Below are 27,828 nucleotides of genomic sequence, written 5' to 3' on the forward strand. Positions count from 1 at the left end.
GTTGCCCCCGGTGCCTTTGGCAGAAGGCGCTGTCCAAGCGCGCAGCGCTGCTTTCCGTGCGCGGCCCCGGGGCCCGGGGCGGGGCTGTCGGGGCGGGCAGAGGCGCCGGCGCTGCCCCGGCGAGGCGGGGCCGGGCGGGAGCGGCCCGAGCGCGGCTCCGCTCGGCTCCTGTGCGGCTGCCGCGGGGCCGGGGCCGGCAGCGATGTTGGCCGGGCCGGGGCCGGGGCTGCTGGCCTTGGCCTTGGCCTTGTGGCCGGCAGGTGAGAGCCGGGCGGGGAGGGCAGCGAGCCCGGCCCGGGAAACGAGCGACAGCGACACCGAAAGGGAGGGACACGAACAGGGACGGGACAAGGGCAGAGGCTGGGGAAAGGACAGGAGCAGAGGCAGGGCAGGGAACACGGGCAAAGGCCCGGGCAAACCCGGGACAGCGGCTGTGGGCCGGGGCTGGCGGCTGTGGCAGTGCCGGGCCGGGGGCACCGGGACACCGGGACAGCGCCCTCGGTCCGCGCTCGCGCCCTGCCCGATTCCTGCGCTCTCCCTCCGCAGGGCTCTGGGCACAGCCGAGGCTGCAGGAGGCCGGCGGAGGGCAGCGAGCGCCCGGGGACTCCGTCACCCTCTCCTGCCGTAGATCCGGATTCACCTTTAGGGATTATGGAATCTATTGGTACCGTCAGGCACCCGGAGGCCGGCTGGAGTGGGTGTCGGTTAATAGTTTTGGTTCGACAGTTCTTTATTTTGACCAGTCAGTGCAGGGGCGGGCCAAGATGTCCCGGGACAATTCCCGGTCCGAGGTTTACCTCTCCCTGCTGACCCTGCAGCCCCGTGACTCTGCCCGGTACTTCTGCGCTGTGCACACGGGGACAGGAAACCCAGCTGGGCTTTAGCACAAACCAGCTCGGGGCTGGCGCAGCACCCACGAAATTGGGAGATGGTGAAAACCAAAGTGGTTCAGGGCTGTTCCTAAGAAATCAGGTGCCATCATCACGCAGCACTAGTGATCCTGGCCTTTCATCAAGAGCACCTTTCCCAACACCGAGGCTTTCCTTCTCCTGAGTCCCAGTTGCAGCATTCTATTCTGCAGAGGAGGTTCAAGGTTTTTCTCTCATCCAGTCAGCCTGGTGACTGCCTGGCTCCAGTCCCACTCATCCTTCCTTGGTGGTCTTCTTAAGTGTAACATGCAAAGCCCCTGCAGAGTCCTGGGCTGCCTTTGCTGCAGGGCAGGGGTCCAGGAGGGCTTTGACAGGAAGAGGCAGCTGGAGAAGTGTCATCACTGGGGAGCCAGGAGGGTGCAGGGCCAGAGTGCAGGGAGCAGGTGAGGAGCGCTTTGGATAAGGGGTGTCCTGGCCAAGGTGAACTGAGATCCTGGGGCATCCCATGTGGGATCAGCAGCTCAGCAGAGCCAGGGCCAGGGGGCCAGGGGAAGGAGAAGCTGACAGCCTCTCTGGTCACCTCCAAAGTCCCAGCAGCAGCCTGCAAGACTCCCAGAGAGAAAGGCCAGGGCTGGCCCCTCAGAAACACATCCCCTTTAGCCCACCACAGCATTTCCTGCCCAACAAAAGGTCTGTTCCTGCACCACCCAGGGTGAGAGACAGCCAGGAGGGCACCAGGAGCTTCAAGTTCTGCTCCTGGTGCCCCACCTCTCCCTCTCAGTGTTGTCACAGGCAGAGGGAGGGACCAGCAGGGACTGGGCCTGAGAGCAGTGACAGAGGCCCAGGCAGGGCAGGTGTGGGCAGAGCTGTTGTGCAGGCACAGAGGAGCTGGAGAGAGGCCACTGAGAGCGGGCCTGGCCATGTGGAGTGCCCTGTGTGTGGGCTTCTTGCCCATTGTAGGTAAGTGAAGGCAAGGGCTGATGGCCCCAGGAGCTGAGCGTGGCCCTGGGCTCTGCAGGGCTCTGGGAGCTGTGCTGAGTGCTGGCAGCCAGAGCTGTGCCCCGGCTGGAGCTGCCCAGCCATGCCTGTGGAGCACGGGGAGAGCAGCCCTGCTCCTCCTGTGCCTCTGAGCTGGGCACCTCCATGCCAGCTGCCTCCTCTGCAGCCTGGGCACACGCAGGGCACCTCCCTGCTGCACTCAGATCTCGGGGCCCAGCGCTTTGCCCTGGCACTGGACACTGCTCCTGGGGCACTGCGGCCCCTCTGGCACAGACCAGCTGGGGCATGGCAGCACAGGGCACAAGCCCCACTGCCTGGGACAGCCCTTTGTCTTTGCTCTGCTCACACACAGCAGCTTCAGGGACAGGAGAATGGGTGCCTCACCATCCTGTCTAGGCAAGGAGAAAAGAATTTGTCCCCCCATGATGCAAATCCTTCCTGCTTCTCTGGGGAAAATCAGAAAAAGCTTCCTGTCTGATTGAGTGGAGGGAACTGTGGTGTCTCCTTCCTTGTGAGCCATTCTAGCTGCCAGCAGCTCTGCCCATCTGTGTCAGCTGGCTTCAAAGACGAGCATCTTGTCCTTCCACAGCTCCAGTGCCAGTCCAAATCCCCACCAGCATTGCCCTGACATTTGCTGCATCTTGGAGTGACTGTGCCTTGTTCTTGCTCTCTGCAGCAGTCACTGGGCAGGTGACCTTGGAGCAGCTCCAAAGGAAGTGACCGTTCAAAAGGGAGATGAATTCACCTTCCACTGCAGCATGAAGGAAGGTGATATGAGCAGGTACTACATGCACTGGTACTGTCAGGACCCACGGGACACTTTGGAATGGATTTAAAAGGAGGGTGATAAATGTGGAGAAGGTTTCCAAGATCACTTTAAGGGAAGGAAGGATAGCTCCAAGAACAGCTTCACATTACAGATCCTGGCAGCAGAGCAAGGTGATACAGCGACGTATTACTGTGGAGCAGGCCCACCCTGGAGCAGCTCTGCAGCAGAGTGAACCAAAACCCAGCAGATGGGGAAGATAGATCTCTCTGCACTTCTTTCTGGCAGCTGCTCCCCAGGGCTCCTGTCAGGCAATGGCAGGTGCAGGAAACGTCCCTCTGGCTGGGTGACACTAAAAGGCTCTGCAGGGAGGGCTGCTGAAAGGGCTGGTGCCATTGATGGTGCAGGAGGATCTGTCCTGGGAACTGCAGAGGCTGCAGTTTGGGGAAGTGCAGGTTTGGTGCACGTTGCCTGGGCTCCAGTCCAGCACAGCCTCATTTCTCCAAGTTCCTTGGCTGCAGAGCTATGGGATGATGGGGATGTGTTACTGGAGCTTCCAGAGGACTGGAACTTAAAGGCAACAAACTAGAGAAAAATTCCCTTAGAGAACGTAGTGGAAAAATCCTAACTTCCACCAACTGTTAAAGTTGAAAACATGCATCATTATTGTAGGATTAGGAAAATGCTCAACAATTGCAGGCTACCATGAATTATATTATTAAGATAACAATCAAATTAAAAGCCAACTTCAGTCAACTATAACAACAGGAAACAGAGTCAATTAAAGCACCATCAGGTGAACCAAAATAAAAATCATAATAAATAAATAAAATAACCATCATAAATCCTTAACAATCCTTAAACATGGACAACTATTCCATTGGCATGCAAAATGGTTTTGAGCAGAGTAATGCTTGAAGGTCTAGAAGGCTTAGAAAATATAGGATGAAAATAAGTTGAAAATTTACAAGCTTGACAGATGCTTCCCAGAATACCTTTCAAGTATTTAACCCTAACTCTCTTGTTGTGTGTTAAAAGACAAACAGGAAACCAGATCCTTTCTGTGAGGCACTTCCAACAACAATATTCCTTTCCAAAGTGTGAGAGCAGTATTTGAGTTAGAGGAACAATAACTGTCCACTGTGCCAAAAAAGAGCAAGGATGAAAATGTTATTTCTAGTGTAGAGAATCCTCTGGAACAGTGTTAGATGTTCAGAAGTAGAGCAGTGTAGAGGGACAGGAAAACAAAAGGCAGCACTACAAAGACATGAAAGAGGAGACATCACCTGGCACTGCAAACCCCCCCAGATGTTTGTGTAGAACTGTCTGGCACAGTGTGGACTACGTACCACAGTGATGAAAACAACTGAACTACCACAGACAAACTGTCTCCCTCCCTTCTCTTGAAGGAGGAAAACACAGTGACCCTACTTCATCTATTTTCCTTAGACAGCTGTGTGCACATACACAAATTTGATTTACCAGAATTACTGAAACAGCAGAACACCCCACCTAATTTCCCAAGACCAATTTCTTCCCCATTCAACCTCAGATCTTGGCTCTTGCAAACAGGTCATTTTAGACATTTGATCATCATGGCCAGTTGAACAAAGTGGCAGGAACCTTCTGTATTTACCAGTTATGAGTTTATTCAGAAGCCCTTTGTTCATCATTTTGGACATCTGACACAAAGCTTGTCTCACTGCTTTGTCAAGAGGAACCATTCTTGGGGTTCAAGGAGGTAATCTCTGAACATGAGCAGCTCTCCTAGACCCCTCCTCTGTCCAGGACCATAATCCATGGGATTCCTCCCAGAAGATCCCAGATTCTGCTCTCCTGAAGCCCAGGGCTCCTGTCCTGTTTTTGCATTGCTCTCCTCTCCCAGGATGCTGAGCTCAAAGAGTGCATGGTCACTGCAGCCAAGGCCACCCCAACCACCTCACATCCAGCACCAATTCTTCCTCAGTGGCACACAGAGGTCCAGCTCAGCAGCCATTTGTGTTAGTAAGTTAGCATCAGTACATGCCAGAAAACTCCTGACTGTGTGTGCCCAGCTGTGCTGTCCTGCCATCAGACACCTGACACACTTCTGGCACCTCATGATCACAGGGTTGTCTGATTTGTCCCATGGAAGCCTCACCTGTTTCTTCCCATTCCTCTCATGTTTTCTACCCATATTTCTGTCTTGGGAAGGGTCTAAATTCCCTGTCCAATCATATTTCTGTGTTTGTTTTGTGTTCAGAATGGACATTGCCTACCCTGGCTCAGGAAGTATCACAATGTGTGAGGGGCAGCAGGGATCCCCTGAGAGTTGGGGGCCAGGGGCTGCTGCTTCCTTCCAGAGGGGCTGCTCAGCTCAGGAGCCACATGGCAAGGGCATCTGCCTGGAGACACTGTTGCCCTGTGCTTTTTGCCTGTGTTTCTTTCTTTCTTTTCCTTTGGCACTGTGAGTAGGGATTGCCAGCTTGATTCCCTGCCCCTTTGTGGCTTGCGAGCCCAGAGCCGGTGTGTGCTCCACCAGGAGCCGGGAGGCAGGAGCACACTGGGCCATGCCCTGTGCTGATCCCAGGATCAGCCGTGGCCAGTGAGCTGTCCAAAGGAGCAATCCCCCTCCCAGCCCTGCAGTTATCTGCCACTGCTTCAGGGATTTTTGTGACACTATTATTTGACACCCCTTGTCTGCCCAGTCACCCATGGCTCCTGCCATGGCTTCAGAGTTTCTCCTACCCTTGGTTAACCACTGTGGGTGTTCTCACCTCTGCCGTTGCAGCCTGCTGCTCCAGGGTTCTTGCTACAGCTGGTTTCGCTATATAAAGGGGCACTGGGACTGGCTGCTCCCGTGGGACTGTAAAGGGAGCCCCTTCTCCATCTCTCCTGCCTGCCCACCCACCAGTACCCACATGCAGAGAGGCGGCCGAGCTCACACCACAGCGCCCCCTGCTGGTGCGGAGGAATCGTCGCACCTGCCCTGCCCGGCTGGGAGCCAGCAGCGCCCCTGCTGGCTGTGCCCGGAACTGCAGCAAAGGGGAAAGCTCCTGCGGCCGAGAGAGGCCAGGACTGGGTGTGTGGTTGTGATTGGTGTTAATGCTGTTGTTGTTTGTTTGAGTTGTTATACATACACTTGCTAGTAAAGAACTGGCATTCCTTTTCCAAAATCTTTGTCTGAAAGCCCTATAATTTCAAAGTTATAATAATTTGGAGGGAAGGGGGTCATATGCTCCATTCCAAGAGAGATTCCCACCTTCCGTGGCAGACATCTGTCTTTTAAACTAGGACAGCCACCAATACCTGTGTGAGGCAGCACAGGCAGCAGATGGAGAAGCCATAGACTCACTCAAGAGTACATGTGTTTCCATGACCTTGATAACCTGGGGGAATCTCTGAGCAACAATCAGGCAGAGGCCTGGCGAGACGCTTGCATCTAAACTGGGTCCATGCTAGAGGATCCCTGAATGCAGTTCACCCTGGGCTGTCAAGGGCAATTCCCCATGGAAGGTCACTTCAGCATTTTATGACCCTCCTCTGTGTGTTCTGCTTTTAATCCATTTCTCCCAACACCTTCAGAGCTAGCCTGCTACGTCCCAGAACTCCATTCTCGCTACCACTAGTACCTACAAGAAGAGAAGTAGGGGGATTAGACTGCATTGTTAGCAATGGTCTGAAATAACACCAGAGGTACTGATTATTTTTCAGCTTTCTATCCACCTTAACTCCCTCAGACTTTTCAGAGGTGTCCCGTAATCCCCAAGTTCTCATTTACAACTCAGCCTCTCTGATATTATTTGAGATCCTTCCTTGAAAGCCATATGGTGTTTCCTCATGTGGTGCGTTGGGTCTTAAACCACTGAAGATGTCATGTGACTACCTGTATAATCCAAAATTCTGTGTAGTGGAACAGAGACGGTTTTTATTATGAAATATATCACTGTGCTTGGGGTTTGGATCACACAATGATATAAACAGCATAGGGTCCTGTACAAAAACATAAAGAGGGAAAGAAGGTGAGAACTTTTGGGAAAGAAAGGAGATGGGTGACTCTAATGATTAAGAAGAGAAGAACATCATTCTTCCTCTATTTCCTTTTCTCCTGAATACATAGAAGAACACATGAAGGTACTAAAAGGTGGAAGAAAGGGAGAAGTTTAAAATTCTATACTCAACCAAGCTATCAGAAATCACTGAACAATTCAATTTACCTTTTTTCCCTTTCCAGTTTTGGAAGTAAATCTACCTCTGGATCCTACCATGCAGTTGCAAACATGGATAATAAGGACTAATGGCTTTTCACCACCTGTTTTTACAGCACTTTTGAACACCATGAGGAAGGAGTGACTTATTGGAATAAGTCTTAGCAGTGTGAGAACAGCTAAGCTTATATTTGGACCAGGGACGACTCTCACAGTTCTACCAAGTAAGTGACATTTCTTTATTTCTAAAACTTCATTTAAAATTATTATGGGGAGAACAAGGGAATTTAAAGGTTTGGGGTCACTGAAAGGATTTTCAGCTGCAATAATCCCTTGAATGCACTCACTCTCCAGCCAGGCTTTCAAGCCAAACCCTCAGCTTGGATCTGCTCAGGAAGGTTTCCCAGGAACAACTGGGCTGACTCTGCACAGCACCATTATTCCATGATCCCCAAACACCAACAGGGCACTGCTTAGCATGTGATAACTTATTCCCACTTTGGGCAGCAGTCTGGCCCAAATTTACTGTCCAGTGTCCAAGTCTCCATTGTGCTTGTACTGACTGACTTGGGGCAGGAATGCAGAGCTCAGTGAGGAGCTCCCAGCTTGAGGAGTTTTGAGACAGATCTGTAACTCCAGGTTGGAGAAGTTCTGGTTTGACACTGGCAGCACACTGACAGTGTCCCCAGGTAAGGAATTCCACTGCCCTGGGGACAGAGCAGGAAGGAGGTGAAATGGCCTTGGGCTGAAATTCTCCCAAGTGCCTCATATCCAAGAGCTCCTGGAATGGAAGACAATTTGCTGCCAAGTCGTGTGGGCTCTGAAAAGAGCAATGTGGGGAGTAGGGATTATAAGAAGCCTTCGTTATTCCTATCTTTATTTGGAAATCCAAGATGAACAATAAAGTTGCCTATCACCCCAAGCTTTTCTAGGGAAATGTGAATGTTGGGGTGGCGGAGGGGTTTTTGATGTTGACCTCTGTGATCCTAAAGCCTCAGGTGCATCCCTCAGGAATTGTTGCTGTGCTTTCAGAGGTCTGCATGTCTTTAAAGTGTGGCAAGAACATCCCATGTTATTTTGCATCCCTAAAACCTCCTGCTCTCCTTCCAGAAAGACGTGGGACTGCCTTGAGTGCTGCCAAATATCTCTCCATGTCTGTAGGATATGTTGCATGGGAATAAATGTGTGTTTAGGACCAATCTCAGTGCACTTCCAGTTCCAAAGGGACAAGGAATGTAAATTTACCATTGTGGAGGAACACCTCTTCTTCCCCTGCTCTTCAACGGTTTTCTTTTTCTTGCTAATGGCAGGATATTATCAGAGCTGACCAGAGACACTGGAATTATTTTTGATAGAAAAAGCCATCGACCCTAAAGTATCAATGTCCCTTTTGAGTCTGCTGAAATATTTAATATGTGCAAGACAAAGTTTCCAGGATGTGAGCAAGCTCCTTCTTCAGGTTCAGAGTTCCGTTGGGAGCTAGAACTTAAAATATGCATTTCAAGGTGCTTACAGAACAGATGCTTTGCTATCCCATCTTTTGCCAGTTCCCCAAATCAAAAGGACATAAAGTAGCAACCATTAATGTCACTGTGTGATACTCCAGGAATATTCTGTTGGATAATTCCAGATTAAACATTCATGAAAAATGCTAAGGCCCATTACTTTCTGGAATATAGGGCTTCTTCTGTGACTTTATAAGATGAAAATAAAGATGAAGAACAACTTTTTATCCAAATAAATTTGAACACAAACATAAAAGGTGAATCAATTCCAGAAGCAAGCAGTGGTAGGAATTCATGGCTGTACTGTCAGGTAATACAAATTAGTGGGACTCGGGTGAACCTTCTGGGGTCAGATCAAACAAATCTTCTGCTCTCTGTACCACAGTTGCACTGTGTACATTATTGCTTGCTGATGATGTAGCCCAGGGAGGTATTGCAGACAAGCAGCCTGTTTGTGTTCTGGCTGTTTGGAAAGCCTGGAGAGGAGACCACATGAAAAGCCTTTCAAGGTCTTCTCAGAGAACACAGAATGCACAGGACTGACAGGCCCTGGCCAAGCCTGGTACAAGAGCTGGGAAGGAAGTGTTGGATTTCTGGTGGGTGTCTGGTTGCTGTAGGTGTGGACAAGTGTGTAGTTCTGCCTGTTGGATCAGGAGAGCTGACCCATGAAGTTGTGGCACAGCCCGATTTGGCTTTCACCTCAGTTCCTCAGCAGTGGCATGGGGCTGATGGGGAAAGGGTGTAAAATCAGAGCTCCTTGATCAAACTTCCATCTGTACCCTGGGATGAACAAAATGTTAGAGCTCAGGGATCTCTCGACCCACCTGCAAGGCAGACACCATACAAAATGAAAAGCCTCATGCACCTCTCTTTACCCAAGAGACCCCTCAGGATGCTCCTGTCAAAGCAGACCCGTCAGTCTTTGTGGATGTGTCTGACAGCCTTTCATAAACTGAGCCCTTTCTGGCAAGGAAGGCTGCTGGAGGATTCCTTTCAGTTCCATGGTTTCAGTTTAATTCAAATTGCTAATCTGAGTTAAATCCTGACATTGGTTTTCGAGGTAACTCTTTATTCTCTATATGATACCTGACCTAGAGGCAAACGTATTTTGTTTAAAAAAAAAATCATAGTACCATAATGATTTGATGGCAATTAAATTCTTTTGACACCAATAGTTTTCATGTAAGACAGCTGGTTTTGAGTTTAAGAAATCTACTTTTGTTACTTCTCCCTCTAATGATAAGGAATAATGACATACAACACAGTAAATGAGATTGTTACAAATTAGTCACAAGTGGTGTACATCTGAATTTTGGGTCACTCAGCACCCAGGCAAGCCTGCAGTAAAAAAAACCCTGTCCAAACCTTGCTTTTCTTTACAGACATTTCAAAAACTTCTGACCCTGAAGTCATTGTGATGAAATCAAAGAAACTGGAAGGAGGTGGCAGCTCTGGGAACGCAGCTTGTTTGGCAAGGAACTCCCCTACAAAGAACATCAGCTTGGAGATGCCCTCTCAGGAGGTGGTCTATGAGCAGAGCACATCCATTTTGACGTCAGAGGGCTTGTACAGTGCAATTAAAGTGGTCAGGGTGACAGAAGACACAGAGGTGACCTGCACGGCCCAGTTCGACAACCGCACGATAACAGCACAGCCAGGTACAGTTTGGTGGCACAGCTGTCACCTGTTTCTGGAGACAGTGGCCTGTGGGGGGCTTGGTGTTCTCCTTCTGGACAGCACTGCCCTGGGCAGCCAGCAGAAATAAGAATGACATTTGGTGTTTCAGCAGGGAGAGCTGAAAGATGTTTCAAAGCATCTAAAAGAAATGGTTTTTCAACTGTTTCATAACTTTGAGATCCCTTTTTTTGGGACGGAGAGGGAGGACAACATTTATTTCATTCAAATGTGAATTTCCTTATGATTCAATCCTTTAGCCTATAGAATCAAACCCCCTGCAGGACAAGCTGGAACAGCCCTTCGAATACCAACACAAAATTAAAGGTGGGGTGTGGTGTGTGAGTTTTTTAATTAAATGAATTGTGATAGTGGGTGGGTTTCCTCTTTTGTTCCTGAAGGTCATTCAAATAGTAAAGCAAAACAATGCAGGACTTCTTCTGTCTCCTGCAAATGCATAGAGAAATTGTCTCTTCAAATAATGTCAGAATTAATCTTGACCAGCTGAGGCCCACTGTGAACTTTCCTCTCATTTTCTATGAGAAATGTCATCTCAGTACTTTTAAAATCCTGTATAAAAGGTGGATATAGTTTTAAATTCCTTTTCTTTATTGTGCTACAGAAGAGGAGGCTGAAGAACCAGTAACAGGGTTTGGGGAACCAAACAGAACCAGAACAGAGTCAGGGGCCAGTGACCGGGTTTGCAACAGCACAGAGCTCTCAGCTCAAGGTGAGTTAACCAAACAGGGTGTGAAGTTACATTGCTCTCTGGGGGATAAAGGCATGGAAATGTATTTTCTCCAGGGCAGAGGACTCAGAACACAACACATTCAGCACACACAAGCTGCTGCTCCAAGGTTGCTCCCCTGTTGTTGCCATGTTCTCTCTCAGCTGTTCCTTTGCTGCCCTTGCTTTCCCTCAAACTGTCACCTGTGGATTTCCCACTTTCTGCCAAGATCACAACACCAAAACCTAGACCATGATCTCTCCCCTCTTTTCTGGTCACTGAGCAGATGCTGGAGGGCAGAGAGTGAACATGCTGTCCATGGCTGTGCTGGGTTTGAGAGTCCTGCTGGCAAAGAGCATCGCCTTCAATGCCCTCATCAGCATCAAGTTGTTTCTTTTCTGAGGTAAGGGAGCTCACAGAAGTCAAATACTGGTTCCTAGGCCCAATGTCATTAAATGTACTTTAAACATCCCTTTGCTCTTCCAGACATGGGGAATGAACCCGAAGAAGAGCAGGAAAGAACGTGAACCAGCAGCCCAAGGGGGTGGAACAAGCAGGGCCAGACTGCTGACAGAGACCACCCAGGACACAAGGCAGCACCTTCCCCTGAAGACATGCAACACTCTTCACTCCTGCCTGGCCAGCTGATTTACACTGAAGACTTTTAAGGCCTTTTGCTGTTTCCTCTTCTCTGAACACGGAGGAGAGTGGATTTATCCTCATCCTCCTGCTAAGTCGATTCCCCCACTCTCCTGGCATTTGCACACCAGTGTCCAACCAGCTTCAATAGCTTTGAAAACTCCAGTGCTCACTGCAGATAGATGGCCTTTGAAAAGCACCTTTCCCAGGCATGTTGTGTTACTGCCTGTGGAACTGGAGTAGCACTACTGAGGCAATTCCAGCCCAGGAGCTGCCATTTCTAGCTTTGGGTTTACATGGATTTCATAAGTGTGTACTGGAGATAAGAATAGCTGTGTAGAATCTGGATTGATTTCATTCAACCAGACATTGTTCATTTCTTGATTAAGCCTGTATTTCTTCTGCCAAATGTATTGCATGTGAATTTTAGGATCCTGCAGTAGTGACAAAAATAAAGTTGTGCTAGGCCAAAATGCTGTGGGTTTTCTGTGCTTTTTCTTCTGAAGCTGGGATGGAAATTACTGAAATCCAGCTGTCCTAAAGACCACTGGGATCAGAAACACAGCATTGATAATGTAGATTTCCTATTGGCTGAATTTGTCTTTTGCAGACTTTGTACAGGGAAGGGTCTCTCTGGCACATTCAGGAGCTTCAGTGAGGAGAGTCCTGGCTGAAGGCACGACGGAAGAAAAGGCTCCTGTCAGCAGAGAAGAAACCCTGCTGTTGTTTTGCACTCAGGAGTAGGAGGAAGGGGCCACCAGAAAATAATTTGGGGTGTTTTGATGGAGTGATAGTTTCCATAGCAACTTGGTTCTTCCCTAACAGAGCCCAGCCCACACCTTCCCCAGCTCATGCCCCTCTCACAAGCTACAGGCAGGATGCTGTGGTCACCATTTCTGACTCAGTTCCACCAGGCAGCATCAACCCTCCCCTGCTTTTGAAAACACAAGGTAACCACATCCTGAAGGGGAAATAAGGCTTTGCTCCCCCTGCCTGAGTTCCTGCAGCCTTCAAGAGAACCTCTGCACAGGACACAGCAGGGGCTGCTGCACTGAGCTTGCTCAGCTCAGACCCTCAGGCCCTGCAGGCACCAGGGAAGAGCCTCAGCCCTTGCAGAAGCTCTGTGAAATTTGCATGGCAAATGCAAATCCAGTGAAATGCTCATTTAGTGCACTCTACCTCCAGAACATCAATCAGGGGGAGCCATTCACCAATATTTCTATCCTGATTTTCCAATCACACCCAGAACCTTTTTCTCAAGCACTCCACACCTTTTCCCAATCTCTTTGGCAGATTTGTATTTGGAGAATATTTTCTCAGAAAAAACCAGTGGTATCAGATGCACAGGAGGGTAATGTCATTAAAATGCCCTTTGTTAAAAGAAGGATATTTGCATGTGGAAATATCCTGACGTCTAAAAATCAATATTGTCCCGATTCCAAAATAATGGAGGATAATTATAAGGAGAACTCTTTGGTACAATACATTTTTTTAGTGCCACTTTTCTTCTCCTCCAGAGTAGCTTGCTTACATATTTGATTGTGCTCACAGCCTTTGCAAATCTCCAGGGGTTCAGCCAATGTCCCTGGAGACATTCAAAAGCCACCTGGACATGGTCCTTGGCAAACAGCTCCAGACATTCCTGCAAGAGCAGGGGACACCCAGCCACCACCAGAGGTCCTTTCCAGCCTCAATCCTTCTGTGTTTCTGTGACACCTTTCTCATTCTGGGGACAATGAGAACAAGTTCAAACCTTCTTTATATACCTGTACTCAGGGGTTTTCTTCACCTTTGCCCAGGGGGAAAGGAACTGAAGGTTATTTTCAAAGGACTGTTGCAGCACTCCAGGCCTGATGAGCTTCACCTCCCAGCAGACTGGGAGCAGCACAGAAGATACACAAAAGATAAAGACCATTAATGAACATCAACTCCAAACATCAGCCCTGGCATGGTCAGAGACACCTGGTCTGGGAAAAGATCAATGAGAGAACCAAGAATGAGAACCAAAGCAACATTGAAGGGATCAATAAAAAACCAAATACTACAAACTGTAGAACTTGGGAGCAATGATCATGGAACCAATGAATTTCCCTGGGTTTTGACTGTAGATGTACAAGAAAACTCCAGCGAAAACCTTGTGGGATGGAAGGATTTTCTCTGCACAACCCATGCAATGTGTGGATGAAATTATTTCTGTTACACATCTTGGCCAGAATAAAGTAATGCCTTGATTCTCTAACACAAAAAAATGCAGTAGGAGACTTCCTTTATCCTTGAGTTTCAGTGCAAGACCACCCACAATGTGAAGTTCAAGAAAACTTTTACAGTAATCTGAGGAAAATTTACTCCTCTAGCCCATTTATTTTTCCTCCCCCTTGGTGAGTCTCACACACAGAGTGTGGTATCTGACATCTGCCCTGGTGAGCAACTCAAAATGGTGAGAGCTCTCTCCAGTGGCAGAGAACATTAAAAGCATCCTGAAATATTAAAGCTCTCTCCAAGAGGTTACATGGGAAAGAAGAATGAAGAACACCATGAGAATGGGCAACACTATACACCTCTTTGTACCACTGAACCCTTCAGTCTTCTTATACCACATTAAAAGTACAAGGTAATAATTCTATTCCTGGATCTGCTAGGCATAATCTGACCTATCTGTTTTGTGCCCCAAAGTCCTGCAACCTCCTGACAAAATTAGATCAAACATAAAGAGAAACTCTTTAAGAGTATGGTTAATTACCTGACTGCAAGGGCATGTTCTCTTTCTCTCTTTCCCTTATATTTCAGTCAGCAGATGTTATCTGAACTGAAGCATTGGGAACCTGATCTTCCCCTGCAAAACTATTCACGACTGGGGAGTGCAGAGCTCCTGGCAATGTCTGTCTTTCCAAAGAACAACTTTGAAAATAAAAATCAAGTCTAGAATTTCTGTAGGGACGGCCTTAGTTGATTCCTGGCTATGCCAAAGCCTCCCACAATCTGAGCACTTTGTCGTTTGTGACCTGTATTGAAACAAACCCTGCAAGGAGACAGAGTAGAGACACCCCAGCCTTCATTACGTGGGCACCTCTAACAGCACTGTGCCCACACAGTTTTATTTTGATGACAAATAGAGTCTCTGGCCATGGGGTTCCACCTGCCTGGGAGCACTACCAGATCATCCTTGGGAGAATATCTTTCTCTAACACTTGACAGGAGCCACCTCCAGAGGCTGAGAGTTTCTGGCCTCTTCCCAATCCCCTTCTCAGTGCCCACAGCCCTGCACAATATCATCATGGGGAGCACCTTTGGGAACATACACAGGGTTAGGTCCCACAGCCACAGGAACAGCCCCAGCAGCCTTGGCACCAGTGGCTCCATACCTGATACAACTAATGCTGAGATCAGATTGGTCTCCAGCCCACTCGGGGCAGATCTGTTCTCATCTCAGCCCTTCATGCCACACACTGGATGTCAAATGATGATGTTGGGGTTTGGGGATGGAATTTCCCAATTTAGAGCTCCCACAGAGCCCCTCCAAAGCAAGGCTGAGGCTCTTTCACAGGATCACACAAAGTGTGACTATGGAGAGGGCTTAAGAGAAAGATGGGGACCACCCAGGGTGAGAGACAGCCAGGAGGGCACCAAGAGCTTCAAGTTCTGCTCCTGGTGCCCCACCTCTCCCCATCAGTGTTGTCACAGGCAGAGGGAGGGACCAGCAGGGACTGGGCCTGAGAGCAGTGACAGAGGCCCAGGCAGGGCAGGTGTGGGCAGAGCTGTTGTGCAGGCACAGAGGAGCTGGAGAGAGGCCACTGAGAGCGGGCCTGGCCATGTGGAGTGCCCTGTGTGTGGGCTTCTTGCCCATTGTAGGTAAGTGAAGGCAAGGGCTGATGGCCCCAGGAGCTGAGCGTGGCCCTGGGCTCTGCAGGGCTCTGGGAGCTGTGCTGAGTGCTGGCAGCCAGAGCTGTGCCCCGGCTGGAGCTGCCCAGCCATGCCTGTGGAGCACGGGGAGAGCAGCCCTGCTCCTCTTGTGCCTCTGAGCTGGGCACCTCCATGCCAGCTGCCTCCTCTGCAGCCTGGGCACACGCAGGGCACCTCCCTGCTGCACTCAGATCTCGGGGCCCAGCGCTTTGCCCTGGCACTGGACACTGCTCCTGGGGCACTGCGGCCCCTCTGGCACAGACCAGCTGGGGCATGGCAGCACAGGGCACAAGCCCCACTGCCTGGGACAGCCCTTTGTCTTTGCTCTGCTCACACACAGCAGCTTCAGGGACAGGAGCATGGGTGCCTCATCATCCTGTCTTGGCAAGGACAAGGGGACTTGTCCTCCCATGGTGCAAATCCTTTCTGCTTCTTTGGGGGAAATTAGAAAAAGCTTCCTGTCTGATTTGGGCAAGGAGGGAGGGAAATGTGGTGTCTCCTTCCTTGTGAGCCTTGCTAGCTGCCACCAGCTTTGCCCATCTGTGTCAACTGGCTTCAGAGAGGAGGATATTGTTTTCCCACAGCTCCAGTGCCAGTCCAAAGCCCCACCAGCATTGCTGTGAACTCTGGTGAATCTTGGAATGACTTAGCCTTGTTCTTGCTCTCTGCAGCTGTCACTGGCCAGGTGACCTTGGAGCAGAACCCCAGGGAAGTGACCGTGCTAGACGGACATGCAGTCACATTTGAGTGCAGCATGAAGGGAGGTTCTGTGAGCACCTACACCATGTACTGGTACCGTCAGGGCCGACGGGGAATGGAATGGATTTGCAGGGACGGTCATACCTACGGAGAAGGTTTCCAGGGTCCCTTTAGGGCAAGAAAAGACAACTCTGAGAATAGATTTCCACTGCAGATCCTGGCAGCACAGCAAGGCGATGCAGCAACGTATTACTGTGGAGCAGACTCACCCCGGATCAGCTCTGCAGCAGAGTGAACCAAAAACCAGCAGATGGGCAAGACAGATCTCTCAGCATTTCTTTCTGGCAGCTGCTCCCCAGGGCTCTTGTCAGGCAATGGCAGGTGCAGGAAACGTCCCTCTGGCTGGGTGGCACTAAAAGGCACTGCAGGGAGGGCTGCTGGAAGGGCTGGTGCCATTGATGGTGCAGGAGGATCTGTCCTGGGAACTGCAGAGGCTGCAGTTTGGGGAAATGCAGGTTTGGTTAACGTTGCCTGGGCTCCTGTCCAGCACAGTTTCTTTTCTCCTCGGTTCCTTGGCTGCAGAGCCATGGAATGATGGGGATGTGTTGCTGGAGCTTCCAGAGTGCTGTGGCAGGTTTAGCCAGGCTGTTTAGGAAAGCCAGATCAGCAGGGATGACATTGCTCTAGAGGGTGGCAACTACAGAGCTCCTGACCAGGGAGAAGGAGTTGAGGTGTGGTGAGTTGACTTTGACTGCCCTCCAGGGGCTCAGCAAGCTGCTGTCTTAGTGCCCCTACTCTTCAGTCAGACAGGTGGAAAATAATGTAATTTAGGCTTGTGGTTGAGATAAGGACTTGCTGGAGGAGTGCCACCATGGGGAAATACATGAACTTTGAAAAATGAATTTATTTTTTTGTGAATCAAATCAGAATAGGATAATGAGAAAAAAAAAAAGGACACATCTAAAATCCTTTATCCACCCAATCATTGCACAGCAATGGGGAATGCAACCATCGGTTCATAACCCATTTTCTCTGCCACTTCTTCCTTCTCATGCCCTTCTCCTTCTCCAGAGTGTGGTGTCCAAGCCAGAGGAGACATTTCTCCAGGAATTTTTCAACTTTGTTTCTTTGCATTGACTGCAGCTCTTCACAACCTCCTCCAGTGTGGGTCTGTAGTTTGCCATGCCATCCTTCAGGAACAGACTGCTTCAGGGTGGATCCCTGCAGGTTCTCCCAGAGAAGCTGCTATGACATGGGCTACTTCTTCCATGACACGACAGTTCCTGTCAGAAACAGGCTCCAACCTGAGCTCTGCATGGAGTCTCAGACCTGCTCAGGACATGTCTCGTTGCTTCTGTGTGGGAAACTCTTTGGGCTGTAGGGCCAATATCTGCTCCACTATCACTTATCACCTGCACCATCCTGGTCTTCACCGTGCACATCAAGGGGAGTCTCTGCTCTGGCACCTGGAGCACCTCCCTGCCCCCTACCTCATGGACACTCAGCACAGATTTGGGAAGTAGGAACCTTGTTTAGCCACGTTTACAGCATCCTACAATGAGGCAAAGAGCCTTGGTGGGTGAGAAGAAGGTGGATGTTGTGTATTCTGCATTGAGTTGTGCCCACAGCAGTGACTTCTCTGGAACTTTGTGGATAAAATCCATTCTTATGGAATAGAAAACAGCACAGTTACAGGTTTCTTTCAGGAATAGATATTGTGTTCTCCATCCTCTCCCCTGATCACTGGGAAATGAAATTGCTGAAGGCTGATCTGGCTGCTGAAGCCTGAGGTGAATAAAGCATTCAGGACCTCAGCCCTGTCCCATATCCTCTGTCACCTGGTCCCCATCCCATTCAGCACTGGGCCCACCTTTTCCCAGCCTCGTTTGTCCATGCAGCCTCCTGGCATGTTGGCCTGACTCCTTGCTCACTGGGGAGGAACCCTCTTCAGTCCAGCACTGCTGGGAGTGGGGACTGCTGTGTCCCCTGCTGGGCTCCCAAGGCTGGGAAGGACATGGACACAGGGGAACAATGCAATGAAGGGCCATGAACACAAGGGAGGGAACAGCTGACATATAAGGGGAGCCTGGGAGATCTGGGTGCATTTAGTACAGACAAGACATTGCTGACAGGGGTATTTGTCACACGAATCCCTTGCAGTCCTCCAGCACTGGCCTTTGGTTTCTGCAAGGGAGAAAGAAAGAGATTCTGCTCATCATTTCCCAATTGAATTTCCTCCCATCTACTCTGCCCAGGATTGCAGCCCCCAATAACAAGCCGTGACCAGCCACGGACTTGTCAAGCTCCAGGAAGCAGCCAATAGACCGGTGAAATGAGAATGCTTGTTCTTCCCCTTCTTTCTAAAGCCATGTGTTTACACAAATTATTAACAAGTAACTTCTCTTGGTAATATTGCTCTAAGCATTCTCCTGTGGCATGGCAATTACAGACAACAAAATAGAGAAAAATTCCCTGAGAGAAAGAAGAGGAAAAAATCCTAACCTCCACCAACTGTTAATGTTGAAAACATCCCTGATTATTGCAGGAGGATTAGGAAAATGCTCCACAATTGCAGGCTTCCACTAATTATATGACTAAAATACCAATGCAATTAAAAGCCAACTTCAGTCAACTATAACAACAGCAAATAGAGTCAAATAAAGCACCATCAGCTGAACCAAAAGAAATCCTGAACAATTCTTAACCATGGACTGATCTTTCCTCTGGCATGCAATTAGGCTTTGAGGAGAGTACAGCTTGAAGGTCTAGAAGGCTTAGAAAATATAGGATGAAAATAACTTGAGAATTTATAAACTTGAGAGATGTTTCCCAGAAAACCTTTCAAGTATTTAGCCCTAACTGTATTGTTGTGTGTTAAAAGACAAACTGGAAACCAGATCCTTTCTGTGAGGCACTTCCAACAACAATAATCCTTTCCAAAATGTGAGAGCAATTTTTAAGTTGGATGAACAATAACTGTTCCCTGGAATAAACAGGGGCAGGATATATTCCTCCTTTTTAATGCCTTTACTAAAGTGATCACCTCAAAATTGGGGGTTTGGCAGTTCCACGGGTTTCTGACACCACTCCCAGCAGTGACTTGGAAGAGGAGGATTTGTGCAGCTCTGTCCAAAAGGTGCAGAGCCAGGAGTCCTGTCCTCGCAACAGTAGTGGGGGTGTACCCAGAGCTCTGTTTTGTTTTTGGTCCAGGGGGTCCTGGGTCTGACTGACATCGTTTTTAATCAGGGCCATTAGTGACCGAGGTTCTCTAGTGTCTCTGCCGGCTTCGGACCTTGCCCCTGCTGTCCAAACACCACCCTGACCTCTCAATTCTGCTTTGGCTTGTCTCTTTTGGGTTATTTTCCAGGATTTGGTGAGGGTTTCGTCCCAATGCAGTCTGGGATTTGAGATAAATTTCCATGTGTCCTGAGATGCAAATTCTCCTACTCTCCCCACCGTCGGGGGCGGGGGTTGTCATCCTACTGGCAGCAGGCAAGGGTGGTGCTGAGAAACAAGAGTTTTCCATAATAGAAGGTTAAACGGCAATACTCAACAATACACAACAGGTGATTACAACATTTTACTAACAAAAGAACTCTTGGCCAGCGATCAGTTCCCAGCTCAACTCCAAACTCTGCAGCTCCTTCTCTTAAAAAAAAGGTAACTTTTTTTACTCATAACATTCCCTATGCCAAAAAAAGCAAGGATGATAATGTTATTTCTAGTGTAGAGAATCCTCTGGAACAGTGTTAGGTGTTCAGAAGTAGAGCAGTGTAGAGGGACAGGAAAACCAAAGGCAGCACTACAAAGACATGAAAGAGGAGACATCACCTGGCACTGCAAACACCCCCAGATGTTTGTGTAGAACTGTCTAGCACAGTGTGGACTACATTCCACAGTGACTGAAAACAACTGAACCACCACAGACAAACTGTCTCCCTCCCTTCTCTTGAAGGAGGAAACACAGTGACCCTACCTCAGCTATTTTTCCTTAGACAACTCTGTGCACACACACAAATTTGATTTACCAGAATTACTGAAACAGCAGAACACCCCACCTAATTTCCCAAGACCAATTTCTTCCCCATTCAACCTGAGATCTTGGCTCTTGCAAACAGGTCATTTTAGGCATTTGATCATCACGGCATGTTGAACAAATTGGCAGGAACCTTCTGTATTTACCAGTTATGAATTTATTCAGAAGCCCTTTGTTCATCCTTTTGGACATCTGACACAAAGCTTGACTTACTGCTTTGTCAATAGGAACCATTCTGGGGTTCAAGGAGGTGATCTCTGAACATGAGCAGCTCTCCTAGACCCCTCCTCTGTCCAGGACCATAACCCATGGGATTCCTCCCAGAAGATCCCAGATTCTGCTCTCCTGAAGCCCAGGGCTCCTGTCCTGTTTTTGCATTGCTCTCTTCTCCCAGAATCCTGAGCTCAAAGAGTGCATGGTCACTGCAGCCAAGGCCACCCCAACCACCTCACATCCAGCACCAATTCTTCCTCAGTGGCACACAGAGGTCCAGCTCAGCAGCCATTTGTGTTAGTAAGTTAGCATCAGTACATGCCAGAAAACTCCTGACTGTGTGTGCCCAGCTGTGCTGTCCTGCCATCAGACACCTGACACACTTCTGGCACCCCATGAGCACTGGAGCCCAGGGATGTCCCACTTGTTCCACAAAAGCCTCACCTGTTTCTTCCCATTCCTCTCATATTTTCTACCCATATTTCTGTCTTGGGAATGGCTTAAATTCCCTACCCATTCATATTTTTGTGTTTGTTTTGTGTTCAGAAGAATCATTGCCTCCCCTGGCTCAGGAAGTATCACAATGTGTGAGGGGCAGCAGGGATCCCCTGAGAGTTGGGGGCCAGGGGCTGCTGCTTCCTTCCAGAGGGGCTGCTCAGCTCAGGAGCCACATGGCAAGGGCGTCTGTCTGGAGACACTGTTGCCCTGTGCTTTTTGCCTGTGTTTCGTTCTTTTCCTTTGGCACTGTTAGTAGGGATTGCCAGCTTGATTCCCTGCCCCTTTGTGGCTTGCGAGCCCAGAGCCGGTGTGTGCTCCCCCAGGAGCCGGGAGGCAGGAGCACACTGGGCCACGCCCTGTGCTGATCCCAGGATCAGCCGTGGCCAGTGAGCTGTCCAAAGGAGCAATCCCCCTCCCAGCCCTGCAGTTATCTGCCACTGCTTCAGGGATTTTTGTGACACTATAACTTGACACCCCTTGTCTGCCCAGTCACCCATGGCTCCTGCCACAGCTTCAGTGTTTCTCCTACACTTGGTTAACCACTGTGGGTGTTCTCACCTCTGCCGTTGCAGCCTGCTGCTCCAAGAGTCCTGCTAGAGGTGGTCTGGCTATACAGAGGGGCACTAGGACCAGGGGCTCCCGTGGGACTGTAAAGGGAGCCCCTTCTCCATCTCTCCTGCCTGCCCACCCAGCAGTTCCCACATGCAGAGAGGCGGCCGAGCTCGCACCACAGCGCCCCCTGCTGGTGCGGAGGAATCTTTACATGCACCCAGCCCGGCTGGGAGCCAGCAGCGCCCCTGCTGGCTGTGCCCGGAACTGCACCAAAGGGGGAAGCACCTGCGGCCGAGAGAGGCCAGGCCTGGGTGTGTGGTTCTGATTGGTGTTAATGCTGTTGTTGTTTGTTTGAGTTGTTATACATACACTTGCTAGTAAAGAACTGTCATTCCTTTTCCAAAATCTTTGTCTGAAAGCCCTATAATTTCAAAGTTATAATAATTTGGAGGGAAGGGGGTTATGATCTCCATTCCATGAGAGGTTGCTGCCTTCCTTGGCAGATATCTGTCTTTTAAACTAGGACAGCCACCATCACCTGTGTGAGGCAGCACAGACAGCAGATGGAGCAGACACAGACTCAGACAGAATACATTTATTTCCATAACTTTGCTAATCTGGGGGAATCCCTGAGCAAGAGCAAGGCAGAGGCAAGGAGAGACACTGGTATCTAAACTGGGTCCATGCTAGAGGATCCCTGGATGCAGTTCACCCTGGGCTGTCAAGGGCAATTCCCCGCTGGAAGGTCACTTCAGCATTTTATGACCCTCCTCTGTGTCTTCTGCTTTTAATCCATCTCTCCTAACACCCTCAGAGCTCGCCTGCTACGTGCCAGAACTTCATTCACACTACCACTAGTACCTACAAGAAGAGAAGTAGGGGGATTAGAGTGCATTGTAAGAAATGCTCTGAAATAACACCAGAGGTACTGATTATTTTTCTGCTTTCTATCCACCTTAATTCCATCAGACTTTTCAGAGGTGTCCCGTAATACCCAAGTTCTCATTTACAACTCAGCCTCTCTGATATTATTTGAGATCCTTCCTTGAAAGCCATATGGTGTTTCTTCATGTGGTGCGTTGGGTCTTAAACCACTGAAGAAGTCATGTGACTGCCTGTATAATCCAAAATTCTGTGTAGTGGAACAGAGACGGTTTTTGTTATGAAATATATCACTGTGCCATGGGCGGTCTTACCACAATGATATAAACAGCACAGGGTCCTGTACAAAAACAAAAAGAGGGAAAGAAGGTGAGAAATTTTGGGAAAGAAAGGAGATCGGTGACTATAATGATTAAGAAGAGAAGAACAACATTCTTCCTCTATTTCCTTTTCTCCTGAATACATAGAAAAACACATGAAGCTTCTAAAAGGAGGAAGAAAGGGAGACGTTTAAAATTCTATACTCAACCAAGCTATCAGAAATCACTGAACAATTCAATTTACCTTTTTTCCCTTTCCAGTTTTGGAAGTAAATCTACCTCTGGATTCTACCATGCACTTGCACCCATGGATAATAAGGAGTAATGGCTTTTCACCACCTGTTTTTACAACACTTTTGAACATCATGAGGAAGAAGTGAGTTATTGGAATAAGTCTTAGCAGTGTGAGAATAGCTAAGCTTTTATTTGGACCAGGGACGACTCTCACAGTTCTACCAAGTAAGTGACATTTCTTTATTTCTAAAACGTCATTTAAAATTAATGTGGGGGAGAACAAGGGAATTGAATGGTTTGGGTTCACTGAAAGGATTTTCAGCTGCAATAATCCCTTGAATGCAATCACGCTCCAGCCAGGCTTTCAAGCCAAACCCTCAGCTTGGATCTGCTCAGGAAGGTTTCCCAGGAACAACTGAGCTGACTCTGCACAGCACCATTATTCCATGATCCCCAAACACCAGCAGAGCACTGCTTAGCATGTGATAACTTATTCCCACTTTGGGCAGCACTCTGGCCCAAATTTACTGTCCAGTGCCCAATTCTCCAGTGGACTTTCACTGACTGACTTGGGGCAGGAATGCAGAGCTCAGTGAGGAGCTCCCAGCATGAGGAGTTTTGAGACAGATCTGTAACTCCTGTTTGGAGAAGTTCTGGTTTGACACTGGCACCACACTGCCAGTGTGCCCAGGTAAGGAATTCCACTGCCCTGGGGACAGAGCAGGAAGGAGGTGAAATGGCCTTGGGCTTAAATTCTCACAAGTGCCTCATATCCAAGAGCTCCTGGAATGAAAGACAATTGGCTGCCAAGTTGTGTGGGTTCTGAAAAGAGCAATGTGGGGAGTAGGGATTATATGAAACCTTGCTTATTTCTATCTTTATTTGGAAAACCAAGATGGACAAAAAAGTTGCCTATCACCCCAAGCTTTTCTAGGGAAATGTGAATGTTGGGGTGGCAGAGGGGTTTTGGATGTTGATCTCTGTGATCCTAAAGCCTCAGGTGCATCCGTCAGGAATTGTTGCTTTGCTTTCAGAGGTCTGCATATCTTTAAAGTGTGGCAAGAACATTCCCTGTCACTTTACATCCCGAAAACCTCCTCCTCTCCTTCCAGAAAGATGTAAGACAGGCTTAGGGGGCTGCCAAACATCTCTCCATGTCTATAGGATATGTTGCATGGGGATAAATTTTATTTGGGAACAATCTCAGTGCACTTCCAGTTCCAAAGGGACAAAGCAATGTAAATTTACCATTGTGGAGGAAGACCTCTTCTTTCCGTGCTGTTCAGTGATTTTCTTTTTCTAGCTAATGACAGGGTATTTTCAGAGCTTCACAGAGACTCTGGAATTATGTTTGATAGTAAAAGACGTTGAACCTAAAGTATCAAAGTCCCTTTCAATTTTCCTGAAAGACTTAATAAGTTGAAGCCAAAGTTTCCAGGATGTGAGAAATCTCCTTCACTGGGTTCTGAGTTCCTTTGGGAGCTACTACTTAAAATATGCATTTTATGGTGTTTACAGCACAAATACTTTACTATCCCATCTTTTGCCAGTTCCCCAAATCAAAATGATAAAATAACAACCATTAGTGTCACTGTGGGATACTCCAGGCATATTCTGTTGAGGGTTCAGTTACGGACAGAGAAGGTTTTCCTGTTGGTTGGGGTTACATTATTCCAGATTAAATATTCATTTTAAATGCTAAGGCCCAATACTTTCTGGAATATAGGACTCACCATGGGACATATAAGATAAAAGCAAAGGTGAAGAACAACTTTTTCTCTAAACAAACTTGAACATAAACATAAAACATTAATCCCTACCAGAAGCAAACAGTGTTAGGAATTTTTGGCTGTACTGTCAGGTAATGTAAACTAAAGGGACTCGGGTGAGCCTTCTGGGGTCAGATCAAACAAATCTTCTGCTCTCTCAACCACAGTTGCACTGTGTACATTATTGCTTGCTGATGATGAAGGTCAGGGGCTATTGCAGAGAAGCAGCCTGTTTGTGTTCTGGCTGTTTGGAAAGCCTGGAGAGGAGACCACATGAAAAGCCTTTCAAGGTCTTCTCAGAGAACACAGAATGCACAGGACTGACAGGCTCTGGCCAAGCCTGGTACAAGAGCTGGGAAGGAAGTGTTGGATTTCTGGTGGGTGTCTGGTTGCTGTAGGTGTGGACAAGTGTGTAGTTCTGCCTGTTGGATCAGGAGAGCTGACCCATGAAGTTGTGGCAGAGTACAGTTGGGCTTTCACCTCAGTTCCTCAGCAGTGGCATGGGGCTGATGGGGAAAGGGTGTAAAATCAGAGCTCCTTGATCAAACTTCCATCTGTGCCCTGGGATGAACAAAATGTTAGAGCTCAGGGATCTCTTGACCCACCTGCAAGGCAGACACCATACAAAATGAAAAGCTTCGTGCACCTCTCTTTACCCAAGAGACCCCTCAGGATGCTCCTGTCAAAGCAGACCCGTCAGTCTTTGTGGATGTGTCTGACAGCCTTTCATAAGCTGAGCCCTTTCTGGCAAGGAAGGCTGCTGGAGGATTCCTTTCAGTTCCATGGTTTTAGTCTAATTCAAATTGCTAATCTGAGTTAAATCTTACATTGGCTTTTGAGATCACCTTTGATTCTCCACATATAACCTGACCTAGCAGCACATATTTTCTCTAATAGACAAACCATGCTACCACAATGGTTTGTTGGCATCTAAATTGTTTTGACACAAAGAGTTTTCTTGTAAGACAGCAGGTTGTGAGTTTAAGAAATCTTCTTTTGTTACTTGTACCTCTAATGCCAACGAATAATGACATAAAAGACAGTAAATGAGAATGTTACAAGTTCAACACAGATGGAGTACATGTGAATTTTGGGTCACTCAGCACCCAGGCAAGCCTGCAGTAAAATCAATCCTGTCCAAACCTTGCTTTTCTTTACAGACATTTCAAAAAATTCTGACCCTCAAGTCATTGTGATGAAATCAAAGAAACTGGAAGGAGGTGGCAGCTCTGGGAATGCAGCTTGTTTGGCAAGGAACTCCCCTACAAAGAACATCAGCTTGGAGATGCCCTCTCAGGAGGTGGTCTATGAGCAGAGCACATCCATTTTGACGTCAGAGGGCTTGTACAGTGCAATTAAAGTGGTCAGGGTGACAGAAGACACAGAGGTGACCTGCACGGCCCAGTTCGACAACCGCACGATAACAGCACAGCCAGGTACAGTTTGGTGGCACAGCTGTCACCTGTTTCTGGAGACAGTGGCCTGTGGGGCTTGGTGTTCTCCTTCTGGACAGCACTGCCCTGGGCAGCCAGCAGAAATAAGAATGATATTTGGGATTTCAGCAGGGAGAGCTGAAAGATGTTTCAAAGCATCTAAAAGAAATGGTTTTTACACTGTTTAATAACGTCAAGATTTTTTTTTTTTTTGGGAGGAAGACTGAAGACACAATATATTTCTTTCATATGTGAGTTTCCTTATGACTGAATATTTTAGCCTATAGCAGGAAACCTCCTGCAGCACAAGCTGGAACAGTCCATCCAATACCAACACAAAATTAAAGGGTGTGTTGTGAGGGTTTTTTAATTACATGAATTGTTCTTTTGTGTGGGTTTCCTCTTTTAGTCTTGAAGGTCATTGAAATAGTAAAACCAAACCAATGCAGGACTTGTTCTGTTTCCTGCAACTACATGAAGAAATTTTCTGTTCAAATTCATGTCACAATTAATGCTGACCAGCTGAGACCCAGTCTGTACTTCCCTCTGATTTTCAATGAGAAATGTCATCTAAACTTTTTTTTTATCCTCTATAAAAGGTCGATATAGTTTAAAATGCCTTTTGTTTATCATGCTACAGAAGAGGAGGCTGAAGAACCAGTAACAGGGTTTGGGGAACCAAACAGAACCAGAACAGAGTCAGGGGCCAGTGACCGGGTTTGCAACAGCACAGAGCCCTCAGCACAAGGTGAGTTACCCAAACAGGGTGTGAAGTTACATTGCTCTCTGGGGATAAAGACATGGAAATGCATTTTCTCCAGGGCAGAGGACTCAGAACACAACACATTCAGCACACACAAGCTGCTGCTCCAAGGTTGCTCCCCTGTTGTTGCCATGTTCTCTCTCGGCTGTTCCTTTGCTGCCCTTGCTTTCCCTCAAACTGTCACCTGTGGATTTCCCGCTTTCTGCCAAGATCACAATATCAAAACCTAGACCATGATCTCTCCCCTCTTTTCTGGTCACTGAGCAGATGCTGGAGGGCAGAGAGTGAACATGCTGTCCATGGCTGTGTTGGGTTTGAGAGTCCTGCTGGCAAAGAGCATGGCCTTCAATGCCCTCATGAGCATCAAGTTGTTTCTTTTCTGAGGTAAGGGAGCTCACAGAAGTCAAATACTGGTTCCTAGGCCCAATGTCATTAAATGTACTTTAAACATCCTGTTGCTCTTCCAGACATGGGGAATGAACCCAAAGAAGAGCAGGAAAGAACGTGAACCAGCAGCACAAGGGGGTGGAACAAGCAGGGCCAGAGCTGCTGACAGAGACCACCCAGGACACAAGGCAGCACCTTCCCCTGAAGACATGCAACACTGTTCACTCCTGCCTGGCCAGCTGATTTACACTGAAGACTTTTAAGGGCTTTTGCTGTTTCCTCTCCTCTGAACACTGAGGAGAGTGGATTTATCCTCATCCTCCTGCTAAGTCGATTCCCTCACTCTCCTGGCATTTGCACACCAGTGTCCAACCAGCTTCAATAGCTTTGAAAACTCCAGTGCTCACTGCAGATAGATGGCCTTTGAAAAGCACCTTTCCCAGGCATGTTGTGTTACTGCCTGTGGAACTGGAGTAGCACTGCTGAGGCAATTCCAGCCCAGGAGCTGCCATTTCTAGCTTTGGGTTGAAATAGTTTCCATATCCAAAAGTGTGTACTGGAGATAAGAAGAGCTCTGTAGAATCTGGAGTGATTTCATTCTACTACATAATGCTCATTTCTTGATTAAGCCTGTATTTCTTCTGCCAAATGTATTGCATGTGAATTTTAGGATCCTTCAGTAGTGACAAAAATAAAGTTGTGCTAGGCAAAAATGTGAGGGTTTTCTGTGCTTTTTCTTCTGAAATTGGGATGGAATTGCTGAATTCCAACTGCCC

At 48.2% G+C, this 27,828-nt stretch overlaps 1 protein-coding gene across 1 annotated transcript; it reads left to right on the forward strand.

The window, feature by feature from the left end:
- Positions 1-159: 159 nt before the first annotated feature.
- Positions 160-27,765, forward strand: LOC132339071 (Ig heavy chain Mem5-like). The gene is made up of 7 exons (XM_059869111.1): positions 160-260; positions 547-877; positions 6,981-7,045; positions 9,709-9,984; positions 10,623-10,730; positions 11,014-11,130; positions 27,133-27,765. Exons 1-6 carry the CDS (start codon positions 203-205, stop codon positions 11,127-11,129), a joined length of 954 nt encoding a protein of 317 aa, XP_059725094.1. The 5' UTR covers positions 160-202; the 3' UTR covers position 11,130; positions 27,133-27,765.
- The last annotated feature ends 63 nt before the right edge of the window (positions 27,766-27,828 follow it).

Source organism: Haemorhous mexicanus, chromosome 28 (genome assembly GCF_027477595.1).
Source record: "Haemorhous mexicanus isolate bHaeMex1 chromosome 28, bHaeMex1.pri, whole genome shotgun sequence".
NCBI lineage: Eukaryota > Metazoa > Chordata > Aves > Passeriformes > Fringillidae > Haemorhous > Haemorhous mexicanus.